Source organism: Hyperolius riggenbachi, chromosome 2, assembly GCF_040937935.1.
Source record: "Hyperolius riggenbachi isolate aHypRig1 chromosome 2, aHypRig1.pri, whole genome shotgun sequence".
NCBI classification, from domain to species: domain Eukaryota; kingdom Metazoa; phylum Chordata; class Amphibia; order Anura; family Hyperoliidae; genus Hyperolius; species Hyperolius riggenbachi.
The window spans coordinates 440,190,075-440,204,843 of NC_090647.1; the positions used below are offsets into that span (position 1 = coordinate 440,190,075).

The 14,769-nt window shown below is 42.6% G+C and overlaps 1 protein-coding gene across 1 annotated transcript in view; it reads right to left on the reverse strand.

The window, feature by feature from the left end:
- Positions 1-539: 539 nt before the first annotated feature.
- Positions 540-14,769, reverse strand: part of LOC137545218 (mitogen-activated protein kinase kinase kinase 15-like) — a 110,359-nt gene continuing 96,129 nt past the window's right edge. Inside the window, exons 4-6 of the mRNA XM_068266342.1 lie at positions 10,142-10,335; positions 6,396-6,564; positions 540-650 (exon numbers count right to left, since the gene is read on the reverse strand). Coding sequence (XP_068122443.1) covers positions 540-650; positions 6,396-6,564; positions 10,142-10,335 — 474 coding nt within the window. The remainder of the gene's footprint in view (positions 651-6,395; positions 6,565-10,141; positions 10,336-14,769) is intronic.

A 14,769-nucleotide genomic window follows, 5' to 3' on the forward strand; every position in this document is an offset into this window, starting at 1 on the left:
GTTGGTTACAGCTGTCCACCAAGGAGGAGTGAAGCTTCTCTTTCTGCTCTCTCTGTGCCTTTGAAAAGATGCTACCAGAAAACACAGAAGCACAGCTTCCAGTTAAAGATAAGCAGCTCTGCTCACAACTTTGTTTGATATTTAAATGTTATTGAAAAAGTTATGAGCATTGAGTGGGTGGGAGTAGGGTGAGGTTTGCCCACATATAACTCTGTCCAAGATGCCAATCATGGTGACACCATCATACTGCTGCATTTGCCAACCAGCATAGGTGGTAGTCCTGATTCTCTTTTGAAAAAAATGCATAAAAGGACCTTTTTTGTTACATTGCCATAGCATTTTTTTCATCAGTGTAGCAATGCCTGGGGCATTATTAGTTAAAAAGAGTTCTACTTTAATAATGCACACTCATGTTCTCTAGATTCAGCATGAATGCAACATATTGAGACATATTCTGATGTTGTGCTGTCATGTGTGGCTTCTCAGACTGAACTGAAATTCAAGTCTGACTAACAGATAAGTATACCAACATGAGATTCTTACCGATTGAGAGCAAAGGCGTAGTGAAACTTTATATTATGCTGATCTGCCAAATCACAGGTTGGCAGCATTTCCAGAGTTTCCACTAGTCTGACCATGGCATCATAATCCTGAAATGAAACAAAACAAATCTTCACGACATCTGCACAGGAACCATGACTAGTAATGTAATGATCACAAAAACCTACAATCCGCATTTATTTCTTCAAAGCCTCCAAAAAAGAGAAATTAAGAGAGTGATGGAGGAGCTGCCTTCAACTGACATAAGGGATTGAATGCTATGTACATTGTAAATATCCAGCAGGAATAGATAGAAAGTACCGGTATTTGTCTATTTACTTTGGAGATACAGGACAGCCACCCACAAACCTTCTGAGCTCTTTGGGGATATTTTATGCCCACAAAGCCGTAAGCAGAGAGGTCTGCAATAACAGAAATAAAAAATCAGTAGTTCAGGAATCACAAGAACAAGTGGTTCTGGAATCACAAGAAATCAAAGGGAAAGTGAACTTTTCCTGTTCCTTCCAACTTTGTACAATGTGCGGGTACTCAGCGGTAGATGTGGAGATCCAGTAGAGTTTGGGTTACATGCTTCGAATAGGCATGAAGCCACTAAAGGCATAACATCTGATAGGCATCCTTGCTGTGGGTCAGTCATTTAAGGGTATCTGAATTGACCTGTGACATGCTGAGATAAACACACACACCTTCTCATTGGTGGGACTTGAGTCACACTGTGGCGTGACTCTAACGACAACTAATTACAAACCATAAAACTCTTGGTCGAGAAACACTTTTGAGTGTAGGAAATTAATAAATAAAAAGGTCCGTAGATCCCTGGCCTTATTTCAAAAAATGTATCAAGATTAAATTCTCCAATCCTAATATTGGTGAACAAGGTGATCAAAATGGGAAAGGGATCTTGGCATCACGCTTGCTATGGAAGTCCTGGAAAATATATGGAAACAAATTCTTAAAATCTCAATTTGTTCAGGTACCATAGAAGCTAACTATAAAGTGTTATGTATATAGTATGTGATCCCCTCTTAAATGATAAAGTTTTCAAGAGAGTCAACTGGCCATAGTTTTAGAAGCTGCCAGGCTCAGGCTACCTATCTTCACATCTAGTGGGATTGCCCAAAGGTGAAAAAGATCTGGATAAACGTATACCAGTGGATCTACCGGGCTTGCACATGAGCATTATGGATGTTTGTTTGCTTTCACCCGTGCCTCTAATGAATAACCAAGCACTGAATTTTCTCTACTCCACTTTCAAATGTCTTCCAAGCTACTTGGGGTCGCAAGTACTTCTGAAGGCTGCCTGGGGAGTGCCGAAGGGGGACAGCGCAGGAACAATGGGACTGACTGAGGCTCTATGGTATGCAGTACCTTCCCTCTACATATGTATTAAAAGAGATTTGCTTTAATTTTACTTGTTACGTGAGCCATATGGTAATCCTACGATGGTTCTACACCTACCTGATTCCAATGTACACAAGATCAGTATTACTCTATGTGTTTTTCTACAGAAGCCATAGCTTTAAAGAGGAACTCCAGTGAAAATAATGTAATAAAAAAGTGCTTAATTTTTACAATAATTATGTATAAATAATTTAGTCAGTGTTTTCCCATTGTAAAATCTTTTAAATCCCTGATTTATATTCTGACATTTATCACATGATAACATTTTTACTGCTGACAGGTGATGTAGCTGCTGCTTTCTGTTGTGGCAGTTGGAAACAGCTGTAAACAGCTATTTCCCACAATGCAACAGGGTTCACAGACAGGAAACTGCCTGGAGTACCATGTTCCTCAGAATTTCTTGTGGGAGGAGTTTCACCACAATATCAGTCATACAGCGCCCCCTGATGATCCATTTGTGAAAAGGAATAGATTTCTCATGTAAAAGGGGGTATCAGCTACTGATTGGGATGAAGTTCAATTCTTAGTCACGGGTTCTCTTTAAGTAACTGACAATAATGTACTTGTTTTAACGTTCATTTTGGAGGGAATTTCACGATGCTACTTTTTCGAATGTATTGGGGAAGGGGGGGATTCACAAGCATTTTGAAAGAAGGGTAACCCCCAGATGGCCTGAACTAGCCTCCTCCCCTGTTTGCTTTGATATATAATTCCATAAGTATGTAATTTTGTTATGTCAAAAAATCTGATCTTGTATTTTACCTCACTGTGCATATTGCCATTCTGTATATAGTTCAATGTGGGTGCTGTAAAACCTCAAAAGACTGTGTCGTTTAACTGAGACAATGAAAGGTTAAACATACATTTTAGCTTTTAAACACAAAATAAAACTGTGTGATTCTAGGAATGCTCTATTTAGGAAGACTACAGATACAATTGTTTATCTCATTCTTTTTTTTTTTTTCCTTTGTTTTTTTCTTTATTAAAGGCAGAGTCTACATAACAATCAAGTACGTAGTATTTTTAAAGTGAAGAAAGCAATAACGCTCTTCTTCTCATATCAGGTTCTCTTTAAATTAAAAAGCAACTTGATTCAGCTTCTACTGCTCTAAATTAGATTATATGAACTGTTATCTGCTTTGAGGTTTTGTTACTTTCTCTTGCCAATATGTTAGTGATCTACAAGGCAATTAAGGCCGATTAAACATTTTCCCTTGTGAATTCTGTAGCCACCCACCGCTCATCCTTTTACAATGTCCAATACAAATCTCTTAATACAGAGTACCACATGATCAGTTTATAATTTTAATTTTACAAAGAGGATTTGAAACCGTTTATGTGACTCTAATTACATGAATTGGGGACAAAGTCAGTTATTAAAGTCCTATTTCCAGTACATTAATAATTATAAATGTTTAATCTCTACCCCTTCCAGTATTAACCTGATATTAGACACCAGGGCAGAGAGGTGGAGAATCTGAAGAGTGCAAACCCCCCCCCAGATTCCCCCCCCCCCCCCCCGCAAACTATGTCTGCCCCAGTGTAGGTAGCAGATGTAGACCTAGCTGTAAGTAGATCGCACCTCCCCCAGTGTAAGTAGGAAGATGTACCCCCCAGCGAGATGTAATCACAGGATTAGGTGGCCCTCCTCCCCAGGACAGGACAGATAGCCAGATGTACACCCAGTATTAGGCAGCGCCCCAACCAGGACAGAGAGCCAGATGTACCCTTCTCCCAGTATAGGCAGCAAGATGTGCCCACACCATTGTCTTCCTTATTATAGGTAGCTAGATGTGCCCCAGTATTAGCCCCCCCCCATAGGTAGCCTGATATGACCCCAGTATTAGGTGTGTGTCCCAATAAAGATAGCTACATGTGTCAACTCCTCCCCCTCCCCATCCCCCCATAGGTAGCCTGTTGTCTGACCACACTCACTCTCCCATTGCTGTGCCTCCTGTCTTGTGCACAGCTTTTACTTCCTGGTCACCCCTGTACAATTCAGCAAGTTGAAGTTGGTGCCACTAATCAGGGAGCCCCCCCCCCCCCCCCCCCCAGCCCTAAATCACTGCTACAAGGGATCCTGCCTCCATCTCAAAACCCCAGGCTGGTATCACACCAGGGTCCTCTCTCATGCGGCTTCTGCACAACAGGGGATCCAGTCCTCACCACCGCTGTGCCAGCCGGGACAAACAAAATCCCACCACTGCTGTGGGAGTCAGCGGCCTAGCCAGAACACTGATTCAGTTCCCTAGCCATCCAGGTTCTGCTGCAACACAAAGGGGATTCACTTTTCTCTTCATATCTTTCTGTCTCTCCTTGTCCTTTCTCCAAGGTCAAACTGCGGAGACATCTGATTCATATTATTGCTGAGGCTACTGTATGTTCATGCACCACTGTTGTATGGCACAACTGTATGCTTGTACACCATACTGTTTATTACTGTGTACCACTGTATGTTACTGTACAATCAATGACCCTATAGTGCCACAATCAATTCCAGGTACTTGGGGAAATACATTTTTCTGATTCTTACTCTCTTTGGTGACAGCAGATCAGCGCTGGCTTATGATAACACAGGGAGGGGCGTGGGCGGCGGTTCTCGTGTCCAATGGGGACTTGTGGATGGGAAGGTTTACTAGTACTATCACTACTAAAGGCGGACGGGCGGTGAGAGCAATGCTCATTATTTATTTCCTGCATATACAGTGGGATGCAAAAGTTTGGGCAACCTTGTTAATCATCATGATTTTCCTGTATAAATCGTTGGTTGCTACGATAAACAATGTCACTTAAATATATCATGTAGGAGACACACACAGTAATATTTGAGAAGTGAAATTAAGTTTATTGGATTTACAGAAAGTGTGCAATAATTGTTTAAATAAAATTAGGCAGGTGCATAAATGTAGGCACTGTTGTCATTTTATTGATTCCAAAACCTTTAGAAATAATTATTGGAACTCAAATTGGCTTGGTAAGCTTAGTGACCCCTGACCTACATACACAGGTGAATCCAATTCTGAGAAAGAGTATTTAAGGGGGTCATTTGTAAGTTTCCCTCCTCTTTTAATTTTCTCTGAAGAGTAGCAACATAGTGGTCGCAAAACAACTCTCAAATGACCTGAAGACAAAGATTGTTCACCATCATGGTTTAGGGGAAGGATACAGAAAGCTGTCTCAGAGATTTCAGCTGTCTGTTTCCACAGTTAGGAACATAATGAGGAAATGGAAGACCACAGATTCTGTTCAAGTTAAGGCTCGAAGTGTCAGACCAAGAAAAATCTCAGATAGAGAGAAGCGAAAAATTATGAGAAAAGTCAGAGTCAACCTACAGACCAGCACCAAAGACCTACAACATCATCTAGCTGCAGATGGAGTCACTGTGCATTGTTCAACCATTCGGCGCACTTTACACAAGGAGATGCTGTATGAGCGAGAGATGCAGAGGAAGCCTTTACTCCGCCCACAGCACAAACAGAAATGCTAAAGCACATTTGGAAAAGCCAGCTTCATTTTGAAATAAGGTGCTGTGGACTGATGAAACTAAAATTGAGTTGTTTGGGCATAACAAGGGGCGTTATACATGGAGGAAAAAGAACACAGCATTCCAAGAAAAACACCTGCTACCTACAGTAAAATTTGGTGGTGGTTCCACCATGTTGTGGGGCTTTGTGGCCAGTGCAGGGACTGGGAATCTTGTCAAAGTTGAGAGACGCATGGATTCCACTCAGTATCAGCAGATTCTGGAGACCAATGTCCAGGAATCGGTGACAAAGTTGAAGCTGTGCCAGGGCTGGATCTTTCAACAAGACAACAACCCTAAACACTGCTCAAAATCCACTAAGGCATTCATGCAGAGGAACAAGTTCAATGTTCTGAAATGGCCATCTCAGTCCCCAGACCTGAATATAATTGAACATCTGTGGTGTGAGTTAAAGAGAGCTGTCTATGCTCGGAAGCCATCAAACCTGAATGAACTAGAGATGTTTTGTAAACAGGATTGGTCCAAAATACCTGAATCCAGACTCTCATTGGAACCTACAGGAAGCGTTTAGAGGCTGTAATTTCTGCAAAAGGAGGATCTAGATATTGATTTCATTTCTTATTTTGTGGTGCCCAATTTTATGCACCTGCCTAATTTTGTTTAAACAATTATTGCACACTTTCTGTAAATCCAATAAACTTAATTTCACTTCTCAAATATCACTGTGTGTGTCTCCTATATGATATATTTAACTGACATTTTTATCGTAACAACCACCGATTTGTACAGGAAAATCATGACGAATAACAAGGTTGCCCAAACTTTCGCATCCCACTGTATATTCTCCCAGGATACACAGTACTTTACTAATAATATCGGTTACTTAACAGACTCCATGTAGTGCACTATTATGATATATTGAACAATATATCTCTTGCTGTTATCTTACTTGGATGTCACGGTAAGAAAGGAGAAGGTTGATTACAATATCCGAGGTCAGTACTTCTGTGTTATCCATTCGTAATTTAATTCGGGCCAGCTCCTTGGCAAGTTCATCTCCTTGGTATTTTTCTCTGGCTTTCCTTATGTCATTCAACAAAGTCTCTTTGTAGTAAGCACTGAAAGAGACAACATTTGTTATTATTAAAACACGCTAGTGCTTATACACTCTTATATCATAACAAACATTCAGTTGAGATAACTTAAAGAGGAACCATCGTGAAAATCTTAAAATTTAAAACACATACAAATAAGAAGTACATTTCTCCAAGAGTAAAATGAGCCATACATTACTTTTCTCCTATATTGCTGTCACTTACAGTAGGTAGTACAAATCTGACATTACCGACAGATTTTGGGCTAGTCCATCTCTCTATAGGGGATTCTCAGCATGGCCTTTATTCTTTATAAAGACATTCCCTGAAAATGATTAATACAAAGATGCTGGCCAGCCTCCCTGATCGCTGCACACTATTTTGGCAGTTGGACGGGCAACTGCAATTCACTAAGTGCTTTTAAAAATAAAGAAAACCCTGAGAACTCCCCTATGAGACGATGGGCTAGTCCAAAATCTGTTGGTAATGTCGGATTTCTACTACTTACTGTAAGTGACAGCAACATAGGTGAAAAGTAATTTATGGCTCATTTTACTCTAGGAGAAATGTACTTCTTATTTGTATGTGTTTTAAATTTTAAGATTTTCGCGAGCGTTCCTCTTTAGGCAATGGAAACAAAAATAATGTGCTTTTAAGTATACCTTGGGTACAAAAACACATACTTACTATAAAGAATATATCTGTTGTCAATGTTGATTCTGCCGAGACCTGATCGGAATCCGCTGCTTCCGGGTCTCTGCGCTTGTTCCCCGCTGATGACGCTGCCGAGGGCTCACAGACCACACATTCTGATAGGCGGAGGGCGCGTTCCCAGTACGCCCTCCGCAAAGGTAAACAATAGTAAGCTGACTCTGGTCAGCTGACCGAGCGGTGTCAGCTGATTTTACAGTTGACAACTAGGCAGGGCTTTGCTGTGTGATTGGATGTGCGGAGTGTGGCCGGCCACTGATTGGATGATGTATTGTATTTAAACCCGCAGAGTGCTCCCGGTTATCGCCCGTGATAAGCATAGCTTTGGCTAGTTGCTGGGTGCTCACTCAATTGCTATTGACACTCTGGATATTGACCTTGGCTTGTATTTGACTATTCTTGTCTGTTGTGATTAACCTCTGCTTGATTCCTGGAAATCCTTGTCTGCTGCCTGAACCGACCTTGCCTGTTATTCCCTTGCTTGCCGCCTGGACCAACCTCTGCTAGTTACCAGACACCCCTTGCTTGCCGCCCGGACTGACCTTGGACTGTTACCAGATACCCCTTGCATGCTACTTGAACTGGACGATAAGTATAAGAGTACATTCCTTATCAGCCAACTAAACAGTGTGCATAAATTTTGTCACATATCATCTGGAGCATCTGTTACCTGTTGAATAACTTTGCATGCAGACTAAAAGGAACTGTGTCATAACTTGCATCATCTATTATCGGTTGCATAATACTGCATGCAAATCTGCTTGAACTATTTCATAACTCAGATCAATAATCATCACCCGTTGAATAACTTTGTATGAAGTCTTGTCTGAACTGCATCATATCTGGTTTACTCATTACCTGAACTCTGCCTGTGGATTTCTTGATCCCTCTCTTGTTACTGGATAATCTGCAATCGATATGTCTGCTAGTACAGACACAACGCTGATTGCTTCATTACTCTGAATCCAGGTAATAACCCTGTGTGATACTGCTGAACTGTTAAACTGTGTTACTAGCCTCATTAGGGCTCTAACAGGCTATTCCTCTTTATATCAGTCTGTATGCCTTGCACGTTAAGACCTGGGGGTAACCGTAGTCAGGAGACAAATAATGTGTCCTGTTCACGCGGGGGCTTGTCTATAGGTGAAGACGTGGGCCGGGCTCAAAGCTGCGGTAATAGATTGGGGCATAGGGACTGAGTGAGGACATAGCCTGTCAAGCCTTACACTTACCTATGAAGAAAGAAGCCTCTGGGTCCTATTGTGGTTTCCCACTCCACGAAGGAATTCCGACAAGGGCTTCCGGGAATGAACATTGAGGCCACACTCCTCTTCAGATGTGAGCACAGCTGTACTGTGCCTGTGTGATTATGGCCACGCCTGTGCAGCAAGCAGGAGCCGCTTGTGCATGAGCAGCTGCTGTATTTGCATGAGTGCAGCATGGCCAAGCTCTCGCCAGAAGAGTAGTGCAGCCCCGCTGTTCTAAAGGGTCCTAGATAGTGGCAGAGGTCTTCAGGACAGGGTGGGAAGCCTCCTTAGGCAAATAAGGATTTTTCACTCGAGATTTGCCTCAGCTTTGCTTTTAAAAACTTTCTTGTCAAAAGTTCTAGTTTAACCTTCCATTTTATAATGCATTTGCAGGTTAATTTGTTTTAACAATGAGTCTTCCAGCTACTTTTTAAAAAGCTACAAGCCTGTGTCAGCTATATTTGAATTGTGTTTACTCAATGTCTTGCCCAAATCTACGTGTACCAAAGTCCACATTACTGTAGTCAGTAGGATTGTCATTGAGGTGCAAATACATTTCAGATGATGGAGAATTATGCTAATCATTATTTCATTTATTTATTTATTGTATTTATAAAGCACCAACATATTATGCAGCGCTGGATTAGAGAATTATGCTAATTGTTATAATAATCTAAAATATAAATAGACTAAACAAATCTTGCAGTGAAAGCATTTGTTTAGTCAATTTTCAAGGTGTATAAATTTGCAGTACCATTTCCATAATTCTGCAAAAACGGAGTAGAGTTGGCACTGAGCCAAAACTTTGTACTAAATGCCTTTTTGCATTTGTGGTAAAGGAGTAGGAGGAAACAAAAACACCTATAGATGTCCACTGCAGGCAGAAGTAGTTTTGTACCGAAACGTCATTAGATATCCGTGGCGTATGGATGCAGAAACACAGAAATAACTATAGATATCCATGGCAGTCTAAGGGTTAATCAGCACTGCACAATGTTTTGCGCTTTGGATGTCTATACTTGGGCTATAAATATATTAAAATTACCTGGCTGGATACATCCTGCAGTTCCATTATTGCCAAGCCTGTTGCACAATTTTACTGCACGAAAATATGGTTTAATCCCCATACCATCACCACCCACATGAGATAGTCAAGGTGGAGGCACAAGCCAGGCTTTTCAAATCAGCACAGATCACCTACATTTTCCAACCACCTCCCTGTGCTAGTACAGGATTAATAATTTGTGGCCAGCACTGCAGTTCAGAAGAGTCTCATGATGATAAGTATCTTATGTGGCTACAAATGACTATTTTGGGCACTTTGCCCACAACCAGGAAGCAGTGAATTGTGGGAGCCTGTGAAGTGGTAATACCAGAGTAGCAGGCAGGGTGCCTATTAATTTATAGGCAAACAACTGGAAGTCATGATGCATCACTAGTTTCCAAGAAAAATCATTAAGGAAATACAAAAGTATTGGTGAGTGGATGGGAAAGGAGATGAACTTTTTTTTTATCACTGCAGAAACACTTTAGATAGACTGTTTTAGTAAAGGTTGTAGTCTATGTTCTCCATGGTACTCAGCATCCTATCTCTCCATAAAGCTGCATGGTTACTTTACTACCATGCATCACATCATACTTACCATGAAGTAACATGTATGTCTTTCAGCAAGCTGATGAACCTGTCGATGAGGGGAACACATAATGGTCCTAAGAGGTTATCCCAGTTTGGCTGCATGTACTCCGAGGCCCTCCGCTGGGCATCACTCTCACAGCAAAGGTAATCCCCGCAGGGTGTCAAAATGTACGAAATGAAGTAATAGTTGCCACTAGAGGCCTGAAATCAAAACATATAAAGTATAAATAACATTGTGCTATAAACAAATATAAACAAAAATGGCTCAACTGATCATGATACTGTACAGTGATGGAACATCGGCTTTCCATTGTGGTTTGTGGGAATATTCAAAGTAGAAATCTTGGGAATGGGAAAATAATTATCTTTTCTAAGCTGGGGGTCCTAAAGCGACTGAGCATGGAAGGCACTCAGTGAGATCTGTCACTCAGCTGATCAGAGACAGCCATGCTCCACCAGCCACGTTTCAGAAAGTTTCCGAAAACAAGGAAATGTATGTTCACTGCTCATCCATTACTAGGTTCATACAAGGAATACTACATGATGCAGAAATCTGGTGCTACTATGTTCTACCACAAGACATTCACATCCTGATAAAAGTCACTATACTCAAGTACAACAAAACCAAAACACAACATCATGGGGCATATTCACCAACCTGCAGTAAAATTGCAGTGCGCAAGTAGCGAGTGCACAGCAATTTCACCTGTTCTTACACCACTGTTCTGAAAGAAGTTGCATCGCTCCTGCAGAGTGACTTCTTAAATTATAATGAGTGAAGGAGATTCTGAGGTACTTCCTAAATACAGCCAAACCACTTAACAAGCCAACATTCTACCTATTTCACTGGTGTAGGTAGACTGCATTGTCTTCATCTAGACAGTTGACCCTCCTATTCTGGGCCATGAGTGTTAGTTATGCAATATATGAATCTGGAACAACCATGCGTAAACGAAGAGGAGTACATCAACTCCATTTGTCATTAACATACAATGCAGGTTTATAGTTTTTAGGTCAGTACACTTCATCAGTTGCCAACTTCATAATAATGTAAAGTAGCTAAACTGCTGGGTGAGGTAAGTGGATTACCAATACTTATAAACTGCATAGGAATATCCTTGAGGGACTGAGTACAAATATTTAAAAGTCCACTCTGATCACTGTACCCCATCAACCTAACCCCAAGAGAGACTGCCAGTTGAAGGTTTCTATACTTCCTCCACCAACCTCCTGCGACTTAAAGGACTGCTGTAGGGGGCTAGGGGGAAAAAGAGTTGAACTTACCTGGGGCTTCTAATGGTTCTTGTGCCTGCACAGCCACTCACCGATGTTCCTGTCCCTGCCTCCGGTTCACTTCTGGAATTTCTGACTTTAAAGTCTGACAACCACTGCGCCTGCATGGCCATGTCCTCGCTTCCGCTGAAATCACCAGGAGCGTACTGCGCAGTACAGTAGTCCAATAAAGGACTACTGTAGGGGGGTCGGGGGAAATGAGTTGAACTTACCCGGGCCTTTTAATAGTTCCCCACAGACATCCTGTGCCCACGCAGCCACTCACCGATGCTCGGGGCCCCGCCTCCGGTTCACTTCTGGAATTTCCGACTTTAAAGTCGGAAAACCACTGAGCCTGCGCAGCCGCACCCTCCCTCCCGCTGACGTCACCAGGAGTGTATTGCGTTGGCCCAGTATGGTCTGTGCCTGCACAGTACACTCCTGGTGACATCGTCGGAGCGAGGACACGGCCATGCAGGCACAATGGTTTTCCAACTTTAAAGTCGGAAATTCCAGAAGTGAACTGGAGGTGGGGCCCGGAGCATCAGTAAGTGGCTGCACAGGCTGTCTGTGGGGGACCATTAGAAGCCCTGGGTAAGTTCAACTCATTTTCCCCCGACCACCCTACAGTAGTCCTTTAAGTTCACACTTGCGTTTTGGCATCCAAACGGACCGGATCGGATCAGGACCTGATCCGGATCGGAACCATATGGTTCCTATCCGGATCCGATCCGGATCCGGTCCGTTTGCATCAGGCATGCATCAGGCTGCCATCCGGATCCGTGTGGTAAAAACAGCGAAATAAAATAAAAAATTGTTGGGGTCAGCAGAAGGTGCACCTGGCGCACCTGTAGAATCAGGTCCTCCGCCGTTTAGGCCTCACCTCCACCTCCGACATACTGCCAAACAGCTCCAGCACGTAAGGTCACTGCTGCTCCATTGCTGCCCATGTGTCCCCATCCGAAATGGCCGCTAGAATACGCATAGGAAGTGGGGTAGAACGTCAGGTGTTTGTATCCTGTGTGTTCTGTGCTTTCCGTTCCCCATAGGTTTCTATTTCCGGATGGTGCAGTCAGGCTCCGGTCCGGGTGCGTGGGCCGGATGATCCGGACCCGAAAAATAGCGCATGTTGGAAAAGTGTCCGGAGTCCGGATCCGATCCGGCTCCGTTCTGTACGGAACGTACGCATGTGAACGTCCGCATAGACTTTGCATTGCTATGCGGAACGTACGTTCCGTTTGTACAGTATACGGTCCGAATCCGATCCGGACAGGGAACGCTAATGTGAACCGGGCCTGAGTCAACATAACTAGATGACAATCAAACCACAGGCAAACCTATACCAATATGCTTACATGTCTGGCCACTCCCATAGGCTAGCATTAGATACCTTATACATAACAGGTACTTTGTGCATACACAATTTCTACATCCCTATGTATCCTGGTAAAAAAAAAAAAAGCAATTGGCATTGTATCAAGGCACAGCACTGAATGCAAAATGTCCCTTCCATCTCTATAGAGAATATGTCACACCCAGAAAAGGTATTGCTTTGAGAATGCAACTATATAAACATTACACGGTATTATGCCTAAACAACTATTTTGGCATAGAGTAAAGCTTTTGTGCTTTGCTGCTTGCATTTGAAATATGTTGTCTTACTTCCTGAAAGCAACTCATGCACATTCTACTCTTCATAACAACGTCACCATCCACGGCACAAACCTGTAATAGTGTAAACCCAGCCCAAGTGTCTTTGAGATAGCACTTTTACTCAAGAGGGAGGGAGAGACAGTACAGGCAGGAATTAATTAAGAAAGGAGGTTGGGATATATAAGGACAGGAACATCACAGACTAAAATATTATATTATTATAAGTATAAAAGCCTGGCTCAGGAAGAACATACAGAAGATACAGACTTTTGGTTCGGCCCATTTTGGGGCACAGATAGTTTTCTGTTCATTATTGAATGCCTCTTGTGGATCTCTCACACTCTATAACTGTAATAACTTTTTGGGGGAAAATCTGCTAGAAAACACAGCAACAGTGTTTGTCTTGCTGGAAAAAGATTTCCAGATTCCCAGTAATCTCCTTCTCTCTGTCTCATTGGTACATAAATCTGCACAAGGAGGAAGTAAAACTGATTGCATAACATCACACCATGACAGCTTTGTGCACTTAAAGTGGACCCAGACTTTTGTACAGGACAGAAGGAAAACATAGATAAATGCACCCTGTATGTATTTAGAGAGTTTAGCCTGTCTAATTCCCCCTCATCTGTGTCTAATCACAAGTTGTAATCTGATCTCTCAGCTGTGTCAGTTGCCTGCCACGGCAGAGAGGCTAATTGAAAAGCACAGGCTGTTAACAAAATGTCTGCTTCCATGAAAGCAGGAAGTAGATAAACTGCAGAGTTTTTGCAGGATTTCTATCAGCTGTAACAAAGAAATGTTTTTCTTTAAAGGTTATGCTGTTTCGTATGTTTTAGACAAGAGAGGAAGTACTGAGTTCAGGTCCGCTTTAACAGCCACTGTGTTGAACCATCAAGTGTTTGCGGGTAGCTGCTACATGAATACCTGATGGTGGCATTTATGTATGTACATCTGATCACCTATGAATAGCTATATGGAGTGTCCATGACTGCTTGCTAATTATACCGCATGTCAAACAATGATACAAATTGCAGTTAGTGTTTTGACACAAATTGGGCCAACCAGTTTCACAATACAGCAATTGTACGGCAACTGTTTTACGACAGGCATTTAAGTGAGTGGTCACTGTTTGGTAATTGCACTGTTAAACCATTTGTGTGAGCCCAGCCCAGCCCTATACCCAGGGAAGGCACTACTATAGATGCAATTGAGTGCTGCCGGGCTCCCCCAATTTGTGCTCACCCATCCCAGCAGGTGCGCTTCTCCATTAGTCTGTGCACGTTTGTCTTCATTCTCGTATGACCGCATCCTCTCAGTGATCCGGTACACTTCATTTTGTAACAACATGCACCAGGTCACTGAGGAGAGGCACCCCTGTGAGGATGAAGACTGAAGCGCATGGACTAATGGAGCAGCACTCCCGCTTTGCTGGCGAAAACTTTGTGGCCCCTTTCACACTTACCACATCACATTGCGTTGCTGTACCCTCCCCGCTGTAGTTTGTCACAGTGGCCATTTATGTCTGTGAGACACAGCCACAGTACCCGCAGCATGACGGAAGCGCATTGCTGCATGGTGTGTGTGGTACATGACGCAATGGAAGTCAACGGCACTGCAAAGAATTTTTAAGTTGTTTGCGGTAGCGGTGCGAATATGGGCAAATCCTGTGGCACACTGTCCGGAAGTGTGCATGTGACTGAGGGGTTTGAC